This window comes from Panthera tigris, chromosome C1 (assembly GCF_018350195.1).
Source record: "Panthera tigris isolate Pti1 chromosome C1, P.tigris_Pti1_mat1.1, whole genome shotgun sequence".
In the NCBI taxonomy this organism is placed as follows: Eukaryota; Metazoa; Chordata; class Mammalia; order Carnivora; family Felidae; genus Panthera; species Panthera tigris.
Window position 1 is genome coordinate 15,194,879 of NC_056667.1, and position 25,342 is coordinate 15,220,220.

Here is a 25,342-nt window from a genome sequence, read left to right on the forward strand (position 1 = left end):
AATGAAGAAATAAGACTCTCTTCATAAAGGAGATGATTATCTTTGTAGAAAATCATAAGGAATCTACAAAAATTGATACTAGAACTAACAAATAAGTGTAGCAACACTGCAGAATACATGTTAACATACAAATATCAATTTTACTTGTATATATTAGCAACAAACAACTAGAAATTACATATTTTAAGACTACTATTTACCATAGCACCAAAAACCATAAAATACGTGGTTAAGAATCTAACAAAATATCCATAGAAGCTGTATAATGAAAACCATAAATCACTGATGAAAGAAATCAAGGAGGACCTAAATAAAATGAGATCTGGGTCATGTTCATGTATTAGAAGATCTACTATGGTTAAGTTGTCCATTTTCTCTAAACTGATCTACAGATTTAACATAATCACAATAAAAACCCTACTAGGGTTTTGGGGTATTTTTTGGTAGAAATCAAGAAGCCGATTTGACTCTGAAAAGTCAAAGAAAAAAAAAAAAGAACAGCCTAAATGACTTTGAACAATAACAAAGTTGGGGGACTCCTACAACCTGATTTCAAAATTTACTACACAGAGTGTGGTATCGGTCAGAGGACAGACACACAGATTGGTAGAATAGAATCTAAGTCCAGAACTGGATTCACATATAACTGATTTTCAACAAAGGCGCAAAGAAAATTGAATGGACAAAGGATAATCCTTTCAACAATGGTGCTGGAACAACTAGATACCCATAAGGAAAAGAAGAAGAAAAAAAAAAAGAACCTAGATCCATACCTTGCATGAAACACAAAAATTAACTAAAACTGGATCACAGACCAAAATGTAAAACATAAAACCGTAAACTTTTAAAAAATAACAAAGGAGAAAAATTTTGTATTCTTGGGTTATGTAAAGATTTTTTAGGATACGACAGCAGAAGTACAACCTCTGAATACAAAAGTTGATACATTCCAACATGATCAAAGTTAAAAACTTCGGTTCTACAAGACACTATCAAGAGAATACACCAACAAAACAGACTGGGAGAAAATTCTTGCAAACCACATATTTTATAAAAGATCTGTATCCAGAATATATGAAGAACACTCAAAAGTCAATGATAAGAAACACCACCACCCACTGAAACAGGGCAAAAGATATGAACAGAAATTTTACCAAAGAAGATATAAGAATGGCAAATAAGCACAAAAAAGATGTGCTTATTCAATATTTTATTCATTTGGAAATGCAAATTGAAACAAGGAGATGCTACCACACATCCATCAGAATGGCTAGAATTTATAAAGCAGAAAATAACAAGTGCTGATGAAAAATTAAAACTCTCATGCCTTGCCAGTAGAAATGCAAACTGTTACAATAACCATCTTAGAAAACAGTTTGGCATTTTCTAATAAGGTTAAACCAATATCTACCACACAACTTATGGATCCCATAGCTAGGATCTGACCCAGCAATTGCACTACTAGGTATTTAACCAATGGGTACAGGAGTGCTATTTCAAAGGGGCACATGCACCCCAACGTTTATAGCAGAGGTATTGACAATAGCCAAAGTATGGAAAGAGCCCAAATGTCCATCAACTGATGAAAGGATAAAGATGTGGTGTGTGTGTGTGTGTGTGTGTGTGTGTGTGCATGTGAGTGTGTATGTATATATATATATATATATGCGCACACACCCTGGAATATTATTTGATTAAAAAGAATGAATGCCTGCCATTTGCAACAATGTGGACGGAACTAGAGTATATTATGCTAATCGACATCAGTCAGTCAGAGAAAGACATTGTAAGATTGCACTCATATGTGAAATTTAAAGAAACAAAACATATGAATACAGGGGAAGGGAAGGAAAAATAAGACAAAAACAGAGAGGGAGACAAACCACAAGAGACTCTTAAATACAGAGAACAAACTGAGGGTTTTGGAGGAGAGGTAGGTGGGGGAATGGGCTACCTGGGTGATGGGCATTCAGGAAGGCACTTGTTGGAAAGAGCAAGGGTTTTATATGTAAGTGATGAATCACTGGGTTCTACTCCTGAAATCAATACTACATTGTATGTTAACTAACTTGAGTTTAAATAAGTTAATTAAAATAAAAAAAAAAAAACAACCTTCAAATATCTTCACATATTTCAGATGATAATTTAAGCTAAAAAGTAGGATTAAAGAAGGTTAGTTATTAATGTGATGCACAGCATGGTGACTGAAGTTAATACCATACTACATATTTGAAAGCTGGTAAGAGGTAGCTCTTAAAGGTTTTCATTACAAGAAAAAAGAATTTGTAACTCTGCATGATGATAGATGTTAACTGGACTAACTGTGGTGATCAATTTTGCAGTACACACAAATGTTAAGTCATTACAGTGTATAAACAGTATACATACAGTGTATAAATCAGGTACAGTTAACTGCCTTCCAGACTACTGAACTTTAGCTGCAGAGACAAGGTAACTGCAAGTGAAGTGACGGAGCAAACAGGAGGTGGAGCAGGAGCCACAGGAGGGAGTAGTTTACACACACGAGAGGTCAGAGGCAATGGTTAGGGAGCAAATGAGAATTGAGCCAGGTTATGAGGAACAAAAATAGCTAGCTGAGCGACTGTGTGTCAACTGTACTTAAATAGAAACTGAAATTAAAAAAAAAAAACAACAAAAAAACTACCCAAGTGAAAAGAAAGGGAAGAAGTCATTTTAGAAAGGGAAAAGGACGGAGTTGTGTGTGAGGGTTTTCTTTGGGGACTAGAGAAAAACAAGGAAAGACCAGAGGACTAGTGTGCAAGTTGTAAGACAAAAGGAGGCATGTATTTACTTACTTATTTATTTATTTATTTATTTATTTATTTATTTATTTGAAAATGAGGTCATTAAAGACAGTTTAAAAGCTAGGGTGGAGAGCTCAAAATCAGTTCCTCAGGTAGAGGAGTCAGGCAGAAGTGGCAGGAATGTTGTAGCAAGAGAAGAGAGACAGGAGCAGTAACCTCAGGAACCACCTGAGGAACCAGTACGTGTGGTAGGAGTCTAGACGTGTCATGAGAACCCCCTCATGGAAAAGATGAAATATTACGATCTAGGAAAAATAAGGCCATTGGTATTATTCATAGTGTTATTAGAATACAGTGGCAGGAATGAAGTCCAAGTGAAAGAGTTTTCTGGAAGTGGAGGTGACAACAAAACCACTGTCTCCATAAAAAAGGAAAGGCACAGAATTAGCAGGAGCACAGGTGAACGTGATGTGCACCTATGCAGCAGAGAAAAAGGAGAGGGAATGGAACACAGATGCTCTGGGACTTAGAAGAAAAATTCTCAAGAACAAGAGAACTGTACCCGTCCTAAAAAAGAAGTCTATTAATTCTTCACTAGATTTGCTTTAGTCACTAAGGAAAACTTAGCCAATGAATGAATGATACATCAATGCAATATTATTATTATGTTTCTGAAATAACCAACAATAGGGAGAACTCTGGGTAATTTAACTTCTCAAAGCTTCAGTGTTCTCATACATAAAAGAAGGACAGTCTATTGCCTCCTTGGTAGCTGCTACAAGAATCGAATGAAGTAAGGTACTTGTATTAGTGCCTTAACTACTAAAACAAGACCTCATCTTCATCATCAATGATAAAGATTCAGCAGGAATTCTAATTCTTTGCAAGCTATTTAGGCATGTTATCATTAAGCACTTCTCACAGGGATTGGAAGGAGAGACGCAGAAGGTTTTTTTTTTTTTAAAGCTGAGATACACTGAAAAGAAATTCAGGAAAGATTAGGTACTTGATTTCAGTGAATTTGGAGAAGGGCATACTTACGGACAAATATTTGGGGCAATCTGTAAAAAGATGAACAAAGACAAGTAGCCAATTAAGGTTCGAGAGCATGGCTTTGTGATGAATAAGTTCATCTTGGTCTTGACTTCATATGAACAACTGCCATCGGTTAGTTTATTCATTTAACAAGTATACTGAGTAAATACTATGTATGTGGTTCTGCGTTGGTGTTGAATCAAAATCAAGATTTATAAGGCACACTCTGACCCAGGAACATCCTACCGAGTACCCAAGTGGGCTCTAGGGAGCATGCCAACTGCTTTATAATACTTTATTTAATTGTTACAATAATCCAATGAGGTAGGTAATATTAGTATCTTCATTTTACAGTTGAGATTAAAAACCTGCCTAATAGAACTTGCATCTGTCTTCAGGGCTAAAGCTTTGATTGCTATATTAAACTATTCATGTTGAGAGGAAAGGTATTTAAGGAACGAGACACTGAAAAGTCAGCATATGACCTGTGATGCCTGGCTCTGACAGGTGCAAAATTCAAGAGGAGACTCTAGTCTTGGTGCCTAGAAGCAAAAACATCCAAAAAAGATAACAGAGCTAACTTAAGGACAGGAAATGGCATTGTATGTATAGCAAATGATGAATCAAGATGACATAATTTGACAAAAAAAAAAAAATTTTGTTTGGATTAAAGGAATTCATTCAATTTACCCTAAGGAGTTCTGCAGGAAGGTATGCATAGAAAGATGCAAAGAATTCAATTTTATTCCAAAAGACTAAAACAAGATTGGTTTCTCAGTTCTAACTTATTAGAAACGAAAGCCTGACAAGGAGACATAAAGCAATATGCTAACTAGACTAGCATAGGGTACTCACTGAGAACCTAAAAACACATTTTTAAGAAAAGCAAACATTGATCTAAGCCTGAATAACTGAAGTCTAGGACATATAACCCCTCTAGACATAGAGTGTCTTGAAAAACAAACACAAGAGATATCTGGCACCCATTATGCTAGACCTTTTACGATAATGCTTTTAAAAGCAAAAAAAATTAAAGTCTTAAAAATCTCTACATATACTAATAGGACAAAATGACAAGTTAAAGCAAATTAAAACAACAGCATTATAATTCCAAAATAATGTTAGAATGTGCTTCTAATCTCACCTGGGTTTTAATGTTTTCAGGATCCTCAGCTTGGCTGTCTCGTTTTTGGCTGGGCTTCCAGGCATTCTCTGCCTTTTTCAGGTGCACATCTTCTTTCACAGAGACTGTAATGATCTTCCTGGGCTCTCTTCTCTGGCCAGGTTGAGATCTCCGTGGTCCAACGTTCAACAACTAGGACAAGAATATTCTTTATTGTATCTACAGAGAGTACTTAAAATTTACTGCCTCTTCTGTGCTGTTCAAGTCAAGCCTGATGATCACACCAAGCACTTCCTAGATGTAAAGATGGGTATTAAGCACTCACTTTAGATGTGATCTTTTGGGGGGGGTGGGGGGATGTGAGAGGACAACCTTAGAATATCATCAATGTACTGTTCTCCACTACTACCGTTTTTAACTCTGAAAATAAAGTGATGAAAAATTATGTCTGATACTGCTATTGTTTCTAACAAAAAAGACTACCCTTAAACTGAAGCTTTATTTTTTACTTATTGTGGGACTTTGGACTGCTGACTTGAATAATCATAAAAATTCATAGGCAGTAATCATCACAGTTACAAATCTACTTCAAAAACTAGGTTTCTAAACTTGCAGCATGAAACGAAAATGCACTTTTATCACAAAAATTCTCTGTAGTGTAGACACTCAGCTTTACTACAGATTTTAATGGATCTCTCTAAGTTCCTGCTAGAGTCCCACCCACTGTACTCATTCTGTTAAAAACCATTTGCTGGTATGTTGTAATGGTCGTCAAGTTACAAACGGTTACTGCAAGAGATAATGGAGGAAAAGTTACACGCGGTGTATTAAAATATCCATAATACTTGTGATCTTAAATGCAAGGAAATAAGTTTTTAAGATTAAACACTTGGGTTGATACTAAGTTCTGCTACTCCCAGATCTGTTGCATACTGACAGCCTTTACTTTCTTTGATATACCATTTTCTAAATGCTGACTAAATACTGTAATTAGACTTCAAGAGGGAAGACAAAACTTCACACAAGACCTAGAGATCAGAATCATATCTCTTCTAGTGCCTCAATACTGCCCTTTTGAATGTATATAAAGCTTCAGAGAAGGAAGCAGAAACTTAAATTTCATGCTTTATATATAATGAAAACAAAAACAAAAACAAAAAACAGGTTCTAAGAGATACATGGTCTTAGGCCTAAGCTCATAAGCCTGAAAGCCTTTCTTTTTTTTTTAAATTTTTTTTTTTTCAACGTTTTTTATTTATTTTTGGGACAGAGAGAGACAGAGCATGAACGGGGGAGGGGCAGAGAGAGAGGGAGACACAGAATCGGAAACAGGCTCCAGGCTCCGAGCCATCAGTCCAGAGCCTGACGCGGGGCTCGAACTCACGGACCGCGAGATCGTGACCTGGCTGAAGTCGGACGCTTAACCGACTGCGCCACCCAGGCGCCCCAAGCCTGAAAGCCTTTCAACAATAATTATACTTCACCATCTGCCCTAATTAGGACTAGTAGTATCAAGGATGTATCAGGATCCAAAGATAGAATTTCTGGGCAATACAAACCGATTTTGTCAAATACATCTAGCTAAGCACTCAGCATAAAAGACACAATTTCAGAATACTTAGCAAACGTTTAAAAACCTGAGGTCAGATAAATGCAGAGGTACCACACATGGTATAAGTAAAAAAGAACTGAAGAGGACCAAGCCGGAAAAGCACTAACAGGGAATGGTGGCTAAACTGGACAGTACTACCATAAAAATACTTATTTGTAACTGAAACATTGATACAGTAGCCCAGACAAAACAATTCTGATAAGAGAATGCAGTACACCGATTATCTGATTTTTATAATTCAGGTTATATTCTAGTGTTCACTTACAGGAGTTAAATCTTTTTCAGTACTTGAATAAGTTCATATAAACAATTCTATCACGAGACACTCAAATTAATCCATGCATGTGCATGTAAGAATTTGTTAAGAACAAAGACTAATGGGTGTAATGACAGGTAATTATGTCAAAATCAGGTAAGAGCCATAGTAAGCATAATTTGGGATCTAATTTTAATTATGTTTGAACGAAGTAGGAAATTTCCATTTCCAGAAAGTACTGGAAACATCAATGAATATGCCATGAAATCTGAATCTACAAAGTAAATATGACTTATGCCAGGTGCCTTTACCAGGTCTAAGTATGTACAGATTTCAAGCGAGCTGCATAAAATATAAAGATGTGAGAAACATTACTAAATAGATAACAACATTTGAGAGGAAAAAACGTTTTGAAAAGGTAACATGAGCTGTTAGTCCCAGATAAAGAGTTGGTTTATCACCTATGTGCAAGCTCCCAAGGCAACCTTAAAAATTATTATTTGGCTCACTGGCTATAACTAAGACAGATACTGTTCACAAGTATTTATCCAAGTATATTGAGTCCTCAACGGATTTATTATACTTATAAATGCTTAACACACTTGATAAATTATTCTCTAATATACTCATGTTTACACTACCTGGAAGGACTATGGTACAGCAGAAAAGAGAGGCAAATTAGAAGACAAAAGAACTGTGGACTTCTGAGTTCAACTCTGCTAATTGTAAGCAAAGTTACTGTGAGCCAGTCTCTTAACATTGTTGAACTTAGGCTTTCTCATATATTAAATGCTGGTCCTACCTACAAAGTTATTATGAGGATCAGAGACATACGGGATATAAAAGGACCTTAAAAACTAGGTAAGGTGGGGCACCTGGGTGGCTCAATCAGTCGGTTGGGTGTCCAACTTCTACTCAGGTCATCATCTCACAGCTCATGGGTTCAAGCCCCGCATCGGGCTCTGTGGTGTCAGCACAGAGTCCCACTTCAGCTCCTCTGCCCCTTTCTCTCTCTGCCCCTCCCCTACTCTTCTCTCTCAAAAATTAATAAACATTAAAAAACAAACAAACAGGTAAGTGATCATCAGTAACAAAAAAGAAAAAGAACTTTTTAAAAAGTGGTATCTATAATGGTATAATTACCCTTAAATACTTCATGTCCTTTGTATGTGTGTGGAAAACAATACAATTGTGAAATGTATCGCATCCTTCAGAAGATGTGCCATATATAATGAATGATTTATTTATTTACTAAACACAAACAAAACCCAGGATCCTGTATTATGAGCTAAGGAGGACATATTTAACGAAAAACGAAGCCTGTTAAAAGACAAACAATCCTGACTGGAAGAGGAACTTCCAGGTTGAAAGAGGAATTTTAAGGTACAATGTGTTCAGGGCTCAGGGTCCAAAAATATCACAACTCAAATGAAGCATCAAAATTTGGCATCGATAAACTAGTAAGCTACAGATTTTTTTTTCTGACGAATTTAAGTTTAAACTTTTTTACTGACTATCATGTATTTCTCTTAAATGTATTAAATAAGAAGTCATACCCATCTCTGCTTTAGAATTTAGTACACATCGCTCTTATCTCCTTCAGAGACTGTTAACCTCAAACTCCTCTGCTTAACTGGATTAATCAAGGAAAACAGGACCAATATTCATCCTACCCAGTTTTGAAGAAAGATAGGCAAGTGTTCCTTTAAGGACGGAAGGATGATATAAACTCAGAAAACCTCTTTACCCCTAGGATTTTTATAATAGCTCAGCTAAATAAATGTGAAATTACTAGTCTACGCCCACGGCCTCTCTCTCAATACATTTCCTTTGGGGCACTTTCTGTGATGTCTACCCAGATTACTATTAAAATTAGCATCACAATTCCTAAGTAATTTGACTTTTATTTATTTATTTTAATGTTTTATTTATTTTTTGAGAGAAAGGGAATGGGCAGAAGAGGGGCGGGGGGGAAGGGGGACAGAGGATATGAAGCAGGCTCTGCACTGACAGGCTGACAGCAACGAGCCTGATGTAGGGCTCGTACTCTCAAATTGTGAGATCATGACCTGAGTGTAAGTCAGATGCTCAACTTCGTCTGAGCCATCCAGGTGCCCCTAAGTAATCTGACTTTTAAAAAACTACAGAGAGGATACTGCCTGAGTGCTTCTAATGGATATGTACGTTACTATCCATAAAAAGACCTTTATGTTGGAAGATTTTATGTAACTGCATATGACATGTTAAAACAATTGCTATGCATCCAACATATTTTATAACCCCTCTTTTGCAGGAAAGTTCATACTAGGAGTCATAGTTACTTCAGCCACACCATGAACCATACCTAGTAGATCGCAAGATCTTTGGGTGGTAATCATTTATAAGTCAATTGGGAAGCTGGGAAAAATGATTAGAGGAAGTTCCGAACCAAAAACTATGAACGGCAGGGCTGCTGCTTTTTCCCAAACAGCATCATTAACTGTTCCTTTCTATGTTAGACATCTACATCCTATGAAACTCCCATCTGAATCTACAACAACATACTAAGGGAAGCAGCACAAATTAAGGAAAGAATGTTTGTTAGCTATGGGAGATGCTGGAAAAGTAATTACTTGCATTAAGGCTTAACATATCAGTATTACTCTGATGGGTCTCAATTTTGCTTAAAAATTAGCTTGTGGCACATGACAGAGCTATTTAAAGAAAGTGAAATAACTAAAACTGACTTTTTTGGAGACATTACAAATTCTTGATAATGGCTCATTTCCAATCACATTACTTTGAATGCACCAAATAACTCATTTATACGATACAAGTAAGCATGTAGATTAGTGGGCAAACATACATTGTGATAGTTTCAAAATTCATTTTCTAATTTCAGTATTTTAAAAGAAATGGAGCTTATTCTCAATTCACAGTATTTCCTTTTAGCTATACCTAATTCTATAGCGAGCTGGTGATAAAAAGGGACAGCACACGCTGCCAGAGGAGGCGCAACAAATCATACCTTCTGTGAAGGACATACGAACAACACAGAGCAGTATGAGAAGGACAGATGCTGTTAACCAGAGAGAAATCAAAACAGCACCGACGTTATTTCCAATGTGTGGCAAAACGAAGATATAAATCAAAACCGAAACTAAAACACAAATAAACGCTAACAGAAACACAACTTTAAATCACCAAAAACGGAAATGCTGAAAAATAAAGCATCAAATGGTTTCTAGAAAGCTGCTTTCTAAGACTTTCTGGTGAAAGACTTTCTGGTGAAAGACTTTCACTCTTTAGAAAAAAATTTTAATTTAGTATTTACAGAAAATAAAGATTCAATTTCAATCCTGTGTGAGAACAGAATATCACACACAGAGATACCTTTAAGATGTTGATGCTCACTAAAGAATATGCTTCAAATTACGGATATTTTCTGTAGGTTTTGCAAAGCCTCCAACACATTGTAGGCACTGAGGTATTTTCAATTAGTGTCTGGCTGCAGGCAAACAACAAATAATTCAAATCTCTACCAAGTGGCAGTAGTTTCTGATGATACAGTCTTATTTCGAAACAGGTTTCAAAAGTTGCCATTCCAGAAATAAAAAGGTGATGGGGAAATAAAAAGTGTTACCTTAAATAAAAATATTTTTACAAACATAAAATAAAGTTGTCTTAACAAGGTGATCTGCAAGTGAATATCAAACCCCCAGCTCCTCCCCAAGTTTCAATGAAGCGCTCTCAATACCATTCCAACGTGGGGGAAAAAAAGGTATTCACATCATCGGCAACTTTCCCCCATGCTTTCTGCAAGTCTACAAAGCATGGAGTAGGCACAGCCTGCCGCATCCTGCACAGGGCAGTGCCCCAGCATAACTCCACTGGTGATGTCACTTCTACCGCTGAAGAGCCTGCTACTGGGGGTGTAAAGGCAACCTGCAGTTTACGAATACTGCACTCTTTTGTACGTGTCATTTGTTCATATTTTGACTTCACAACCTACAGTAAGTGAGAAGAACAAAACAGAAAATATCGTAACACCAGAGACTCTTGTTAAAAAAAAAAAAGAAAAAAAAAAAAAGATTCAGCGCACCCCAAGAGGCAGGCTCTTCAGGGGTGGGTGCGACATCGCCAGTGGAGCGCAAGCTGGGGCTTTGCTCTGTTCCAGAATTGGCGATCCATGCCTGCTCTGCGCTTTGCAAATCTGTAGAAACAAAGACAAAGAGATGACCATTAGCTGAATGTCATCAGGGATCTCAACTGTATCAGGGCACCTCAAAACAAAACAGAAATCCTATTTAAGTTCGGCTCTATTTTTAATCCATCTGCAGTTCATTTCAATGGAAAAACATATGAAAAAAAAATCGAGACCAAATTAATGCAGACCAACTTCTCTCAAGTAAAAATGACTCAAATGTATTCTTTATTTGCTTTAATGTTAGTATGGAAAAAAGGAGAGTCTTCACCTCTTCCACTTCTTGGTTAGAAGAATCAATGAAAAAAAGCCGTTCTCTTGCTGTGAGACAAGATGTCATGAAGTCTACGACAGTTTGTAACTAACTGGGTTGTAGGAAACTTGCACTTACAGGTACACCTCTTCCACCAGGGGTTTGCCTTCCAAAATCTGCAAAGGCTGGAGTAAAATCTGGTCCTCGAGGCAAAATCCGAGGATCCAGAGTTCGCATTGGCAATTTGGGTTGGTTGATCTGCACAAAGAAGCAAAGGAAAGCTTAACACAAGTTCCAAAGCGTTCAGTGCCAAAAAGGCAAAAACCTAGACAGAAAAGATGGATCAGCTAAAATGATAAGCACTGGCTTTCTGAGCGAGCGAAGTCCTATGTGAACCATGGTCCCTCCTCCAGACTAGCCTTAGAGCCCTTAGGTCAGCAATCGCTTTCTGGTGCCCTGGGACTGATTAGGCCTAAAAATTCCCGAGGGGAGGCTAAACACAATCAGTAGACTGGCTTACGAGACACTCAGGACCAGCAGAATGGCACAAGAAGAGCTATGAGAACCAATGAACTAGGAGCAAATTTGGGGATTTTTTTCCAGGATATTCACCAGGACATCATAGCAACTTATCTAGAGGAATCCTGCCATAGCTCATTTTGATTTTCTTGCTGTTGCCTTACAGTTAGTAAAGTATGTATTTTGAGTGACAGTAAGCCTCTAAAGGAGATATTTTTCATGTGTGAACACCATTTAAAATCTCACTTGGTTTGCCTTATTAATTGGAGGTATAGACATATAATGTGACTACAGACTAAAAAAGCTAAGTAGCTCAGGGAGAAATCAACTAATAAACGGATGCAGTCAGAAAACTATTAGGAAGACAAGAAGAGATATTTCCTAGAGGATAATCTAATTTAAGTGTATATAAAACCTCCCCTTGTAAAGTAGTCTCAAATGAGCGCTACCATATAAGTACCTAAGAGAGATTTAGATACCAAGAGAAATAAGAAAACCTATTGCTTTAAAAGAGGAAACTAATACAAATATGGTCTGGATAAGCAGCTGCTGGGAATCTCAAAAAGAGGGAGATCTCCTTCTGTAAGATAGTTACCATCTACACGTCACTAAAGATTAATAGTTTCTTTTTAAAACAAAAGTATTTTATTTTTTTTTAATTTTTTATTTAAAAAAAATTTTTTTTTTACATTTATTTATTTTTGAGAAACAGAGTGAGACAAAGTGTGAGCAGGGGAGGGGCAGAGAGAGGACACACAGAATCTGAAGCAGGCTCCAGGCTCTGAGCAAGCGATCAGCACAGAGCCTGATGCGGGGCTCGAACCCACAGACTGTGAGATCATGACCTGAGCCGAAGTCGGACGCTCAACCGACTGAGCTACCCAGGCGCCCCAAAACAAAAGTATTTTAAGCTTGGTCACCAGCACTGGTCACCAGCACTGGTTCATCATTGACATATATATATATATATATATATATATATATACATATATATACACACACACACACAGACACACAGACAGACACACACACACGTGTGTGTGTGTGTGTGTGTCTGTGTGTGTGTGTGTCTGTGTGTGTGTGTAGTTACTTGGGCAGATATGCATCTGGCTCTACTCTTTTTAATTTAATAAAGACAAAATAAACACTGTACTAATTTCCTGTATGCACCATTAGGATCAGATGTTAAAAGAAAGGGTGCCTATTTATTTGTCAAAAGTGAAGATGAATCACTGTAAGTATGTATTAGGGAAATTCTGAGATACAATCTGACCTGTCCTCAATGCCATTCTAATTCTATACTGAAATTTTAGAATAGTGAAGAAAGAGCTCCATATCACTTTAGCCATAGTAGCCCAACAGACAAACGTTTTTCACCATATCACTAGGCAACAACTGGAATAAGCAGACAATCAATTTTAAAACTTCACCACTCAAATATGGGCCAAACCCCAAGGTTACAGCAATCTATAGTAAACCTCAAATCCAACAGCACTATGTAGGAAAACTATAATACATGAACATATATTAGAATTCAAATACATTCAGTCTAACAATTCCTAAAAATTGCTCATACTTCATATATTTGTACTGATAAAACCAGTTCCCACCAGAAAGACATAGCTTTCTCTGAGTATGTTGCTTACTTTGTCCAGAACCACGTCACTGATGGGAGGCAGGCCCTCTGGTTTCTGTATACAGGCTGGCATGAACTGAAAGTCCAGCAAAAACTCCCTGTCATACTGCTTCTTGCCCTCAGTATCAGCAGGCTTCCAGGAATCTAGAAAAAGGGATGTAGGCAGACAAGTGTCTATAGGGTCATTATATGTATAACCAGTAAGAGTACAAATTAGATTACAGTACTGACTTTACTTTGTCACAGACAAACACAAAGCAAACACTGAGCTACAGTCACAAAATGTCATGTAAAAATTTCAAACTGCCATTTGTTCCTTTATCCCTTCTGGATACCTTTGGATAGTAAACTGATTATTACAGAAACCACTTAATATAAACTACCAAGCCCTTCGGTATCTCAGAAACAAGGAATCTAATAATACCCTTTGGTTTCATATAAAAGGATTCCTTGGTTGTTCACTTGGAAATATTTTGGGGGGAAAAGGCAAAGGACACAAAACAAACACAAATAACTTATTTAAGATTCTGAAACGGCTAAGCAGTTAAATACATTTTTTTCCCCCGACAATGGTTTATTCTATTTTGGAAGTATAGTTGACTTACAATATTGTATTCATCTCAGGTACACAAGACAGTGGCTCGACAATTCTATACATTACTAAAGGCTCACCACAGTAGGTGTAGTTAAGCATCCTGTCACCGTATGAAGTTAATGTAATCTTATGGACTATATTCCCTGTGCTGTCATCCCTGTGACTTATTCATTTTGCAACTGGGAGTCTGACCTTCTTCATCTGTTCACCATTCTCGCCAACCCCTCATCAACCTCCCCTCTGGCAATCACAGGTTGTCCTCTGTATTTATCAGTCTATTTGTTTTTCTATTTGTTTGTTTTTTAGAGTCCACATATGAAGTGAAATCGTATGGTATTTGTCTTTTTCTGTCTGACTTATTTCACTACGCAAAATACCCTCCAGGACCATCCATGTTGGTGCAAATGGCAAGATTTCATTCTTTTTTTTTACAGTTGAGTAATGCTTCAGAGTGTGTGTATACACACATGCATGCACATACTCATGTATACACACACACATCTTTGTCATCCATTCCTTTATCAGTGGACACACAGGTTGCTTACATATCTTGGCTATTGTAAACAATGCTGCAATAAACATGAGGGTGCATGTATCTTTTTGAATTTCTATTTTTGTTCTCCTTGGGTAAATACCCAAAAGTAGAATTACTAACTCATATGGTATTTCTATTTTTAATTTTTTGAGAAACGCCCATACTGTTTTCTATAGTAGCTACAATGGCAATGGTTTTATTCCCACCAGTAGCGCATGGGGGTTCCCTCTTCATAACCTCACCAACACTGTTACTTATTTCTTGCTTTTGATGCTAGTCATTCTGACTGGTGTGAGGTGGTATCTCATCGTGGTTTTGATTCGTAGTTCCCTGGTAATTAGTGATGTTGAGCATCTTCTCATGTGTCTATTCAAGTCCTCTGCCCATTTTTGAACTTGGATTATTTGGGGTTTGTTTTGTGGAGTTGTATGAGTTCTTTATGTATTTTGGATAATAACCCCTTAGCACTGCTGACTACAGTTTACTGTGAAGAAAATAATGTACTTGCTTGCTGAGACAAAACTGGGAAGGCACATATTCTTCAAAAATCCTGACACACTCTTGATTTTTTATAAGTTGCATTTATTGAAGTAATCTCTACATTCAATGTGGGGATTGAACTCATGACACCGAGATCAAGAGTCGCATGCTCTCTTGACCAAGCCAGTCAGGCACTCCTCAGAGTTAATACGTTTAATATTAATTTTAAATTAGTTTTTTGCCATAGCGTTACTTTGTTACTATGACTATTGTTACAGCTATCATTTCTCATAATCCTAATTTCATTATATAAAGTTGGAGAATTTCTTGAAATTTTTGTTGGATCATAAAAGCAAGTCACAGCATTTTTCTTTTAATTAACAAAACTTTCATCAAACCCATGCCCCAGATCACTTCATGATAGTATTACTTTACATCAGTGGTTTTCAAGGTGGAGGTGATAGACTCATGATGGCCTGTGAGAACACTGCAGATATTTTCAACCAAATCCTCATTACCTTATTGTATTCATTAAAAGGCAGACAGTTTATTGGGATCTAAATTTTATTTTCATTTAAAAAATTTTTTCAATGTTTATTTATTTTTGAGAGAGAGACAGAGCATGAATGGGAGAGAGGAGGAGGGAGAGGGGGACATAGAACCCAAAGCAGGCTCCAGGCTCTGAGCTGTCAGCACAGAGCCTGATGCGGGGCTCAAACCCACAAACTGCAAGATCATAACCTGAGTCAAAGTCAGATGCTTAACTGACCAAGCCACACAGGGGCCCCTGAGATCTAAATTTTAAACTGCCCTTTTTCTAGTTATTGCTAGTGTATGTTACAGAGGCAAAAGGCAGTTTAGTGTTTCAATACAGTTGGGGTCTATAGTTGTGCACTTCTTCCTTGCCAAATAGAAGGATAAGAATATAACTGACAGGGGGTGCCTGGCTGGCTCAGTTCGTACAGCATGCGACTTCCGATCTTGGGGGAGGCAGTTTGAGCCCCACACTGGGCATAGAGGTTACTAAAAATACACTCCCCCCCCCCACCCCCAGAGATATAGCTGACATGGTCCTAAACATGATAAGCGTCTCAATCTCCTGAAGGACTGTTGGTAGCCACAAGTACTTCGTGATATGATACAAGCCTAGATTTTCAGAAGTAATTTCAGTACATTGAATCCTTAAAGTTAAAAAAAGAACTTACTATAGCATGGCCTTACAATTTTATAAAACCCATTAGCAGCAGTTTACTGGTAGTGAAAAGACCAGTATATTAAGGTGGTATCAATAATCAGTGACTTTCAAACATTTTTGACTACAACTCACAATAAGAAATATAATGACTTTATGACCCAGAACAAATACATATATAAAAGATACAAAAGTTTCTTAAAACACTGTCTACCCTTACTCCAGTAATGCACTGACATTTTTTTACCGTTCTCCATTTGATTTAAAAAATTTTTGTAAGTTTATTTATTTATTTTGAGAGAGAAAGCACGAATGGGGGGGAGAGCAGAGAGAGAGGAGAGATAGAGAGAAGCCCAAGCAAGCTGCACACTGTCAGTGCAGAGCCCGACGTGGGTCCCGGACCCATGAACTATGAGGTCATGACCCGAGCCAAAGTTGGACACTCAACTGAGTGAGCCACCAAGGTGCGCCTCTGTTCTCTATTGTAACAAATGCTGGTTGTATCTCACTAATTTCACAACCTATTAAAAGGGTTAAAAACAGCAGTTTGAAAAACACTGTCTATGGATTATTTTTGAGGTCTGACATTTTACAATCCAACCCTACCTCACACAGAAGTCACTCAGATTTGGCTAAGAAAAACTGCACTCATCCCAAACTTTCTATCAAATGAACCACCCTGCCCCACATATCCATGCAAACCTCTCTATTAATCTCAAAGTCAACCGCAGTTCACATATACTGGGATAGAGGTTTTGTATTTGGACAGTACCTAAAGATGAAACACCCTCTGAGACATAGCATGGATTTCACAGGGCACAGCACCGCAGGTACATAGGAACTGCTTCTGATTATCACAGTTCCGTTCTACAGAGTGATTTCTGTCAACAAATTTCTGTTGTGAAATTAATTTAGTGAATTATAACCAACATTGTTAAATTCTTTTTTTCTTTTCTTCCCCTTAAGTAGACTCCATGCGCAATGTGGGGCTTGAACTTATTATGACCAAGACTCCTATGATCAAGAGTCGCATGCTCTCCTGACTGAGCTGGCCAGGGACCCTGTAACCCAACATTTTTTTTTTTCTTTTTAACTTTTTTTTTTTTTAATGTTTATTTATTTTTGAGACAGAGAGAGACAGAGCATGAACGGGGGAGGGGCAGAGAGAGAGGGAGACACAGAACCAGAAGCAGGCTCCAGGCTCTGAGCCATCAGCCCAGAGCCCGACGCGGGGCTCGAACTCACAGACCGCGAGATCGTGACCTGAGCTGAAGTCGGATGCTTAACCGACTTGAGCCACCCAGGCACCCCTAACCCAACATTTTTAAAAGAAGAGAATACAGTAAAAAATGTCAGTGCATTGCATGTAGTAAGGGTTAAGTGATTAAGGCTTGTGAAATGATGAACACAAAATAGCACCGAAATAGTCCTTTCAAGTAAACTAAATAAAATTCAATTTCTCTTGTTGAGTCCCACCAGACTAGCACCGACTGAAATCCTCTGCCAGCAGCTCTTCCGATGCCAGTAAAGCAGAATACCAGCATCAGATATCACTTCCGCCCACACAGAACTCTGGATTTGCTAGTCACTAACTTATGCCTGCTAATCTATTCTGTAAATATTACTCTGTGACGAGACTCTTCCTTCCATCCAATATTTCTCCACAGGAGCCAACATTTCTGTAAGGTGAATAGATAAGACACACATAGGAAGGTGGGGGGGGGGGATGGGATAGACTTACCTGGTTTGAATGAGAATGTCACCCCTTCACCAGAACTATCAGTGGAGCCTGAATTAGCATCTACTCCTTCACCCTCAGAAATACTCTCAGCACCATTACGTACAGGCTCAGCTTCTTCTCCATTTTCTTCCACAGTTTTTACTTTTTTTAGGTCGGAGGGTTCTCTTCCAGGATGAAACCCTTGGCTCATTTTATCCTGTTCAGATTCAAGTACTTTGTCGCCTGAAAGCTCCTCTTCAGCTTTAGGCTAAAGCATAAGTGAGCACAGAGGTTACATCATTTTTATCATGTAAATATGCATGAAGACCTACACGTATCCCCTCAAAAGGCAGGGGAAAACATGTCACTCAAAAAAAGGATGTCTGTGTTCAGCACATGGCACTAGAATGCTAGGTTTATTTAAAACACTTTTCTCATTTCATCTCTTGGGATACCGAAGACAAGTCATATGGCTACTGAAATGCTTTAACATGACTAATGAAATCTAAATGTACCAAAGGTTAGAATGGAAAGAACTGTTAATCCTAGTACTTGATGGACACGAAAGAGTCCTAGTCAGAAATCTAAATCAAGCACTCCTACCTCTGCCATTAATGCTCAACAAATATAAAAAGAAACACTAGAGGGTATTTTTTGTGCTGCCCTCTTGATGCTAAATGGAGATTTTGATGACTAGAGCATCTGGGCCCCCAAAAGCTGATTATCCCTCATTTTACAAGGAAGCCACCTGTTAGTTAAAATCTATTTTTGTTTGCTTGTTCTCAGAATTCTCTATGGTTGTGACCTTATTCAAATTACATATGGAAAAGTGCTTGGCACATATTCCTCTACAGAGAAATCTGGGTTCTAGTGCATCTTACTTTTAAAAAGCAAAATGGAATGGAGGTTATTCACCAGATTTTTGACCACCATAGTTTCAGGTATCAAAGAAAAATTAATTTCTTGAGGGCTATATATGAACCGTCAAAACTCCCTGAGGCAAAGTTCTCTATGAACTTTAAGTTCTTCTTTACCATGAAAGGTAAGTACTCTAAAAACAATTCTTTGGAACAAACACTCAGAGGAAGTAGGCATTCTAACTGACAGATTCACGCCAGAAGAGCCAAAAATAGAAGCTCTGTTGAATTCATTCAACAGAGAACTGTATGAAGGAATGTCATTTACGTAGGGGCACCTGGGAGGTTCAGTCCATTGAGCGTCCAACTCTTGATTTAGGCTCAGGTCATGATCTCACAGTTTGTGGGTTTAAGCCCCGCATCAGGCTCTGCTCTGAAAGTGTGGGGCCTGCTTGAAATTATCTGTATTGCCCTCTTTGCCCCTCCCAAACTCATGTGCGTACTCTCTCTCAAAAACAAACATTAAAAATTTTTTTTAAAAATGTCATATACATAAGCAAGTGGTTACCCTAATTGCTTTATAAAATTGTTTTTTCAAAAAATTAAGGAGTTACAAATCCTACTTTGTTATATAAACGAAATATCTTAACAGGTATAATACTAATAAATTTTCTTCTAAACTACATCGGATCATGGGAAAAGACTACATTTTCAAATGCTGTAAATAGAAACAGATGGTTTTTCGGATTTGCTTCTATAACGAAAACAAAAAGTTCATGCAAACATGCACACACACACATACACCTATGTGCACGTTTGCTTTCCCCCACTCCCCTAAAAGGAAAACATTGTATGGAAAAAATCAAAAGAAAGATGTAAAAATTTCAAGAAGACAAAAGCTGAAATGATTTCAGATCATGTAAAATGAAGAAAAATGTTATTTTAGAGAAAAAAAAATATATTATGTCCTCTACTCTGTACCTAAAATCAACAAGAGAAAATCTGTTGGCTATAAAGCAGAGAATGTATTACTTGGAAAGTTAATTTCTAACTAGAAAAAGAAGTATAAAGAAATTTGTTTCCATGGAAGACAAACGATACTTTAGAGAACACAGAACCACTGAAGTGTCTGAGGTACACTGTTAGAAGGATATTTTTCAAGGAAATCCACAAAATTAGCTGCATTAAGTATTTATGATGATTATTTTTCTTTCAGCTGGATGACGCTATATTAAACTAGTTTGTAACTGTCTAACAGTTTCTAAACTGTTTACTAAGAAAACCAGCTTGAAGCAAAGAAAACACCTTATGGGCTGGACTGTAAAATGTTAAACTTTTATAGGAACTTGAAAAGAAGAATTTAGTTGATAAAACTGCCTATTTAACTCATGAGTTTTTAAAGTGCTAGAAAAGCAGACCGACAACTATGTATGTGATAACAGAGGAAATACACTAAAATTTAAAAAGGTATTTTAAAGATGCCCTGAGCATCAATTTTAAGATGAATCATCCTTCTAGTTATCCTTGTAGACTACAATTTATAGAATTTGATAAAATATTTGCAGTGATATAACCCAATATATAACCAAAAATATGCTGGAACCTGAAACACATTCTTTGAAAGGCTGAGAAAAATCTATTAAGAAAAGGAGAGCTTGATAATCAGTGAAAACAAAGATAATGACCCCAGTATATACTAAACTACTCTAATAAATGCTCAAATTTAGGAAAGACAAGGAATTAGGATATCTGGAGGCAAAAAAAAAAAAAAAAAAAAAAGTCTGTGTGCAAATAATCAAAAATACTTTAAACCATAAAGTAAAGAAAAAGTGATGGATTCAAAATGAGCTGAAACAGTTCTCATGTATGAAGAATAACAATGTGAAGCAGGCTTTAGCAAATAATCGCTCATGGGCCAAATTTGGCCCATCAACTGTTTCTGTATTGTATGCGAGGTAAGGATGGTTTCTGCATTTGTAGTAGCTGAAAAAATTCCAAAGAATACTATATACTTTCATGAATATTACATGAAATTTAAATTCAATGTTGACCAATAAAGTTTTACTGGAATTTAGTCACAATTATTTGCTTACACATTATCTGTGGCTGCATGTGGCCTACAACAACAGAATGGAGAACTGTGACAGGGATCATACAGCCCACAAAATCTAAACTATTTACTATCTGAACGGTTACAGGAAATGTTTGCCAACCTCTGATCTAAAGAAGAGAATGAATATCTGCAGGCACAGTAGTGGTGGCCTTCCCATTTAATTCAGTAATGCTTAGAAATCTAGCAAAGGAACATAAAGTATAACAAGAAAATGAATAAAAAATAGCGGAATCTAAAGAGTAACCAGGTTAGGAAGCTCTTACAGCTATACCAGGAATGTATGGGACTCCCCTGTCTCTGGAGGTATTTTATTCTCTGTAGGAGCAACATTTTCTTGTTAAACTGCAAGACACGTGCAGCAACTATTTGGCCCTCTACAAATTCCTGCTAATTCTTATCCCCTGATAACCACATTGAAATCGCTTCCGTGAAACATTTTAGTGGTTGCTATGGGACTAACTGTGACATCAGTAGAGCATCATGTAAGAGCAGTGACAGGACAGGGGGAAGTAACAAAGGGGTACTGTGAACTGCTTCGGAAGGGTAAGAATTATAACTAGATAGAAAAGCCTTTTGAAATAAATGTATTTAAAATCACTTTAAAATAATTTCTATATTTTAATGTTAACACCCTATACACTTATAAGAACTATTTTAATAAAGCAGACATTAAGAGTTCAAGAAAAAAGCAACGTACAGATGTTTTAGATTACTCTTGATTTATAAGATTCAGTATATAACATTCAGGATATGAAGATTATAGACTATGAATCTGTTAGAACACTCCTTCGGACTGACTCTGCCCTTGTTTCTGCCTCACATTGTCTCCTGTTGTGCTGTAACCTATAGCAAAATATGGAATGGTTTAGTTCAAACAGGCAAATCATATGTGAAAAGTTATATTCCTGGGATCCAGTTAGAAGATGACATATCCAAAATGAATTTCCCTAAAATGTACCTGACGATTTCTATCACTACTGCTAATGGGTATTTGAAAAAACTTTCCATTATTCTTTACCAGATTAGTCTTTCCATCCAGTTAATATAAGGACAAATTCAACTGATGGGGTTAAGGGATTAACCCAAAATTAAACAGTAACTTAGTTTTGCTGAAGAGACATTTTGATAGACAAGAAATTGATGAAACTGAACATGCTACCAACAATCTTTTTAAAATTCTGTGGAGTAAAAAAAAAAAAAAAAAAATCAGACTATGTGCTCACGTTTCCTTGAAAAACAGGATCTCAAAAAAGAGATAAAAATATACACTTGTCTTGAAAATGGCCCCACAATTCCTAACATCAGCTAAAGAGATTTACTGCTGCCCCTTACCTCCACTTCTGCCTCCAACACCTCTTCAGTGGTTCGGGTCCGATCTTTTGGTTTTTTCCACATCTTTGGTGCAGTTACAGCTGTCTGAGCTGAAATACAAGATTAGGGCCATTACTTCCCACTGCAAAGTCATGTTTGATAATACTAAGTCTAAATGATACCTGTATTCAAATTTAGCACGCCAAATGAGGGCTTCACCCATACAGAAGAAACAGCAGAATGATCAAGTCAATAACTGGGTAGCTGTGGCCCAGACACTGCAATGGCATGTATCTTAGGCACAAATTGTTCACATCAGCACATACAGCCTTTCAACCAGTGGTTTAGGTTCATCCTGTTTCATGGTTAGGACATAGCCAGGCATATAATTCAGTATGTGGTATCTATACAAGAAATTGGCCTACCAGCCAATTCTAGACGTGGGTCCGCTTCTATTATTAATTAACTATGTGACCTAAAGCAAGTCACACATCTCAGGTCCCTTGCATATTCAACCACAAAGGTTAAGAGTGAGGTTAGATGATACCTAAGCTACAAAAAATATCAAATTCCAGCTTCTGTTTTTTTAAAGCCTTAGGGGCGCCTGGGTGACTCAGTCGGTTAAGCATCCGGCTTTGGCTCAGGTCATGATCTCATGGTTTGTGAGTTCGAGCCCCGTGTCGGGCTCTGTGCTGACAGCTCAAAGCCTGGAGCCTGCTTTGGATTCTGCGTCTCCCTCTCTCTCTGCCCCTCCCCCACTCACGCTCTCCCTCTCTCTCTCTCAAAAATCAATAAACATTAAAATAAAATAAAATAAAATAAAATAAAATAAAATAAAATAAAATAAAGCCTCTAGACAACAAAAGGACACTTTAAGATTTCTTTAGCTAGGCAGCACTTCTACAACATTCAGTTCTCATTTCAGATCAGTCCTGTTGGTCTAGTCGTTCATACTGCTGGGGAGAAAATCAAGAAAGAAAACCTAATTTTTACTCAATTATTATTATATTGTATCAGAAGTTCTAGATGGAAAATTAAGCTCACAGAAGATTTTTTTAAATGCATTCTCTTTCCTCTTTTTTTTTTTTTTTTTTGAGGTTTATCCACTTATTTTGAGAGAGAGACACAGAGAGTAAGCAGGGGAGGGGCAGAGAAAGGGAGACAGAGAATCAATCCCAAGCACTGACAGTGCAGAGCCTGATGCGGGGCAGGGGCTTGAATTCACAAACCTTGAGATCACAACCTGAGCCAAAACCAAGAGCTGGACGCTTAACTGACTAAGCAACCCAGGTGCCCCTACAAAGGATTTTTAAAAACTCATTTGAGTTGTAATTCCACAAAACCATTCAACACTTGGATGTGCAATTTAAAGACTATTTAAATATCAGAGAGCAAAAAGAAGCTATTAAAAGGATCTTACAGAGGCATCTGGGTGGCTCAGTTAAGTGACTGACTTCGGCTCAGGTCATGATCTCAGGGTTGTGAGATCAAGCCCTGCATTGCGCTCTGTGCTGATAGTGGAGCCTTCTTGAGATGTTCTGCACCCCAACCCCCTGCCCCTCTCTGCTCCCTTGCCCCCTCCTTGCTCTTTCTCTCTCTCTCAAAATGAATGAATAAAGTTAAAAAAAAAAAAAAAAAGGATCCTATTGAAGGCAACACATGAGTCAACAGAGAGGTAAGGTATGACAGGAAGGTAGGTAGAGAGAAGAATCAAAGAAAAGTCCATTTAGCAAATGGAGACATTATCAAAAGAAACAAACACAAAGCTGAAGGCTACCATGTACTGTTTCCCTACAGAAATGTAACATTCACTCATTAAGACTAAACCAACCAATCTCTCTGAAGAGCCCACTCTTTTTTTCAGAAGAACAGTACAATATGAACACTTACACTGTTCTGGGGAACAAGGAAAAGGAAACATTTAACATTCTCAAAATTACTGCACCATTATAAAAAATACTCTGTAAATCTCCTTTGTTACATACACCTCACTTTTTTATAACTAGATATAACTAGATGGAAAAGCCTTCACCTCAGGGACTATAATAAACAAAAGACATTAGACCACTGTTAATCTTCCTTGGTGACCTATTCAAAGTAAATTATTTTCTCAAAGTATGGAAGTAAGATTCTGGTAAACATGGGTGTAAACATGGGCAATTTGCTATAGTCTCATGGTCTTATATTGAATATGTATATTCAGGTGTGTATGTATGTAGTGGTCTCTTCTTTTTTTAAGGAACTTCTACATATAACCAGTCTATTTAATGTGCATCTCTTCAAAATGCTTGCGACTAATTCTGCTTCCACAGCAGAATCCTTTTGAAGAGTTACAGAGTTTGAGTGACACGTACATTTTATTTTTCTTAACTTTTTAAATGTTTATTTATTTTTGAGAGAGAGAAGGGGAGGGGCAGAGAGAGAAGGGGACAGAGGATCCGAAGCAGGCTCCACACTGTCAGCAGAGAGCCTGATGCAGGATTCGAACTCACGAACCCTGAGATCGTCACCTGAGCCGAAGTTGGATACTTAACTGATTGAGCCACCCAGGTGCCCCATACATTTTATTTTAAATTTTATTTCATACATGCTTAAATTTAGTTCTAAATTCCATTCACAGAATAGGGAAGACCACTTTATGAAGGATTCTTTGGTATGATATATACACTCATGAGTAGTTTCCTCTAACCAACAAAACCCAGAGATGTAGATCAACTGATTTTTCAAGAATATATCAACCATACCCACAACTCAAAAACATAAAAAACAACCACACGTTTCTTTCCTGGACAACATAAGACATTTAACATGCTTTTTAAAAAAGAGCTACTGACATAGCAGAAATTGTTACTCTGTTTAAGTGGCTACTTAAAGTTCTGATTTAAAGTAGAAATGCACAAAAGGAAGTGAGAGAAAGCACACACTTCTTTAGCAGATATGCAAGTCTTTGAAAACCTGAACACAGATATCCACATACCTAGTATCTGGTGAGATTGTGATATACAATCCCTCTCTTACCATATTGGTGGAGAGGTGCAGTGAACTTTGGTTGTGCTACAGCTGGGAGAAGAAAAGGTAGGAAGGGAGGGAGACAGAGGCATCAACGCTCTGATTTAACAAGACAATTAATAATGAATTAGCTAGAATAAGAGAATTA

The 25,342-nt window shown here is 37.4% G+C and overlaps 2 protein-coding genes across 42 annotated transcripts in view; one reads left to right on the plus strand and one right to left on the minus strand.

Moving 5' to 3' along the window:
- EIF4G3 (eukaryotic translation initiation factor 4 gamma 3) overlaps window positions 1–25,342 on the minus strand; it is a 313,469-nt gene that overhangs the window by 64,719 nt on the left and 223,408 nt on the right. For 10 of the 16 annotated variants that reach the window (XM_042998046.1, XM_042998035.1, XM_042998040.1 and 7 more), the window contains 6 exons: window positions 22,207–22,295; window positions 17,926–18,172; window positions 13,393–13,526; window positions 11,366–11,485; window positions 10,873–10,983; window positions 4,945–5,115 (listed from right to left, as the gene is read on the minus strand). In XM_042998046.1, coding sequence (XP_042853980.1) covers window positions 4,945–5,115; window positions 10,873–10,983; window positions 11,366–11,485; window positions 13,393–13,526; window positions 17,926–18,172; window positions 22,207–22,295 — 872 coding nt within the window. The remainder of the gene's footprint in view (window positions 1–4,944; window positions 5,116–10,872; window positions 10,984–11,365; window positions 11,486–13,392; window positions 13,527–17,925; window positions 18,173–22,206; window positions 22,296–25,342) is intronic. The other 6 variants (XM_042998050.1, XM_042998042.1, XM_042998041.1 and 3 more) reach the window with 2 other exon arrangements.
- Window positions 21,162–25,342, plus strand: part of LOC122241538 — a 50,575-nt gene continuing 46,394 nt past the window's right edge. For 11 of the 26 annotated variants that reach the window (XR_006221751.1, XR_006221752.1, XR_006221753.1 and 8 more), the window contains exon 1: window positions 21,166–21,417. The gene's annotated coding sequence lies outside the window, so the exon portion shown is untranslated. Of the gene's footprint in view, window positions 21,418–25,342 lie in introns of all 26 variants that reach the window. The other 15 variants (XR_006221757.1, XM_042998053.1, XM_042998051.1 and 12 more) reach the window with 6 other exon arrangements.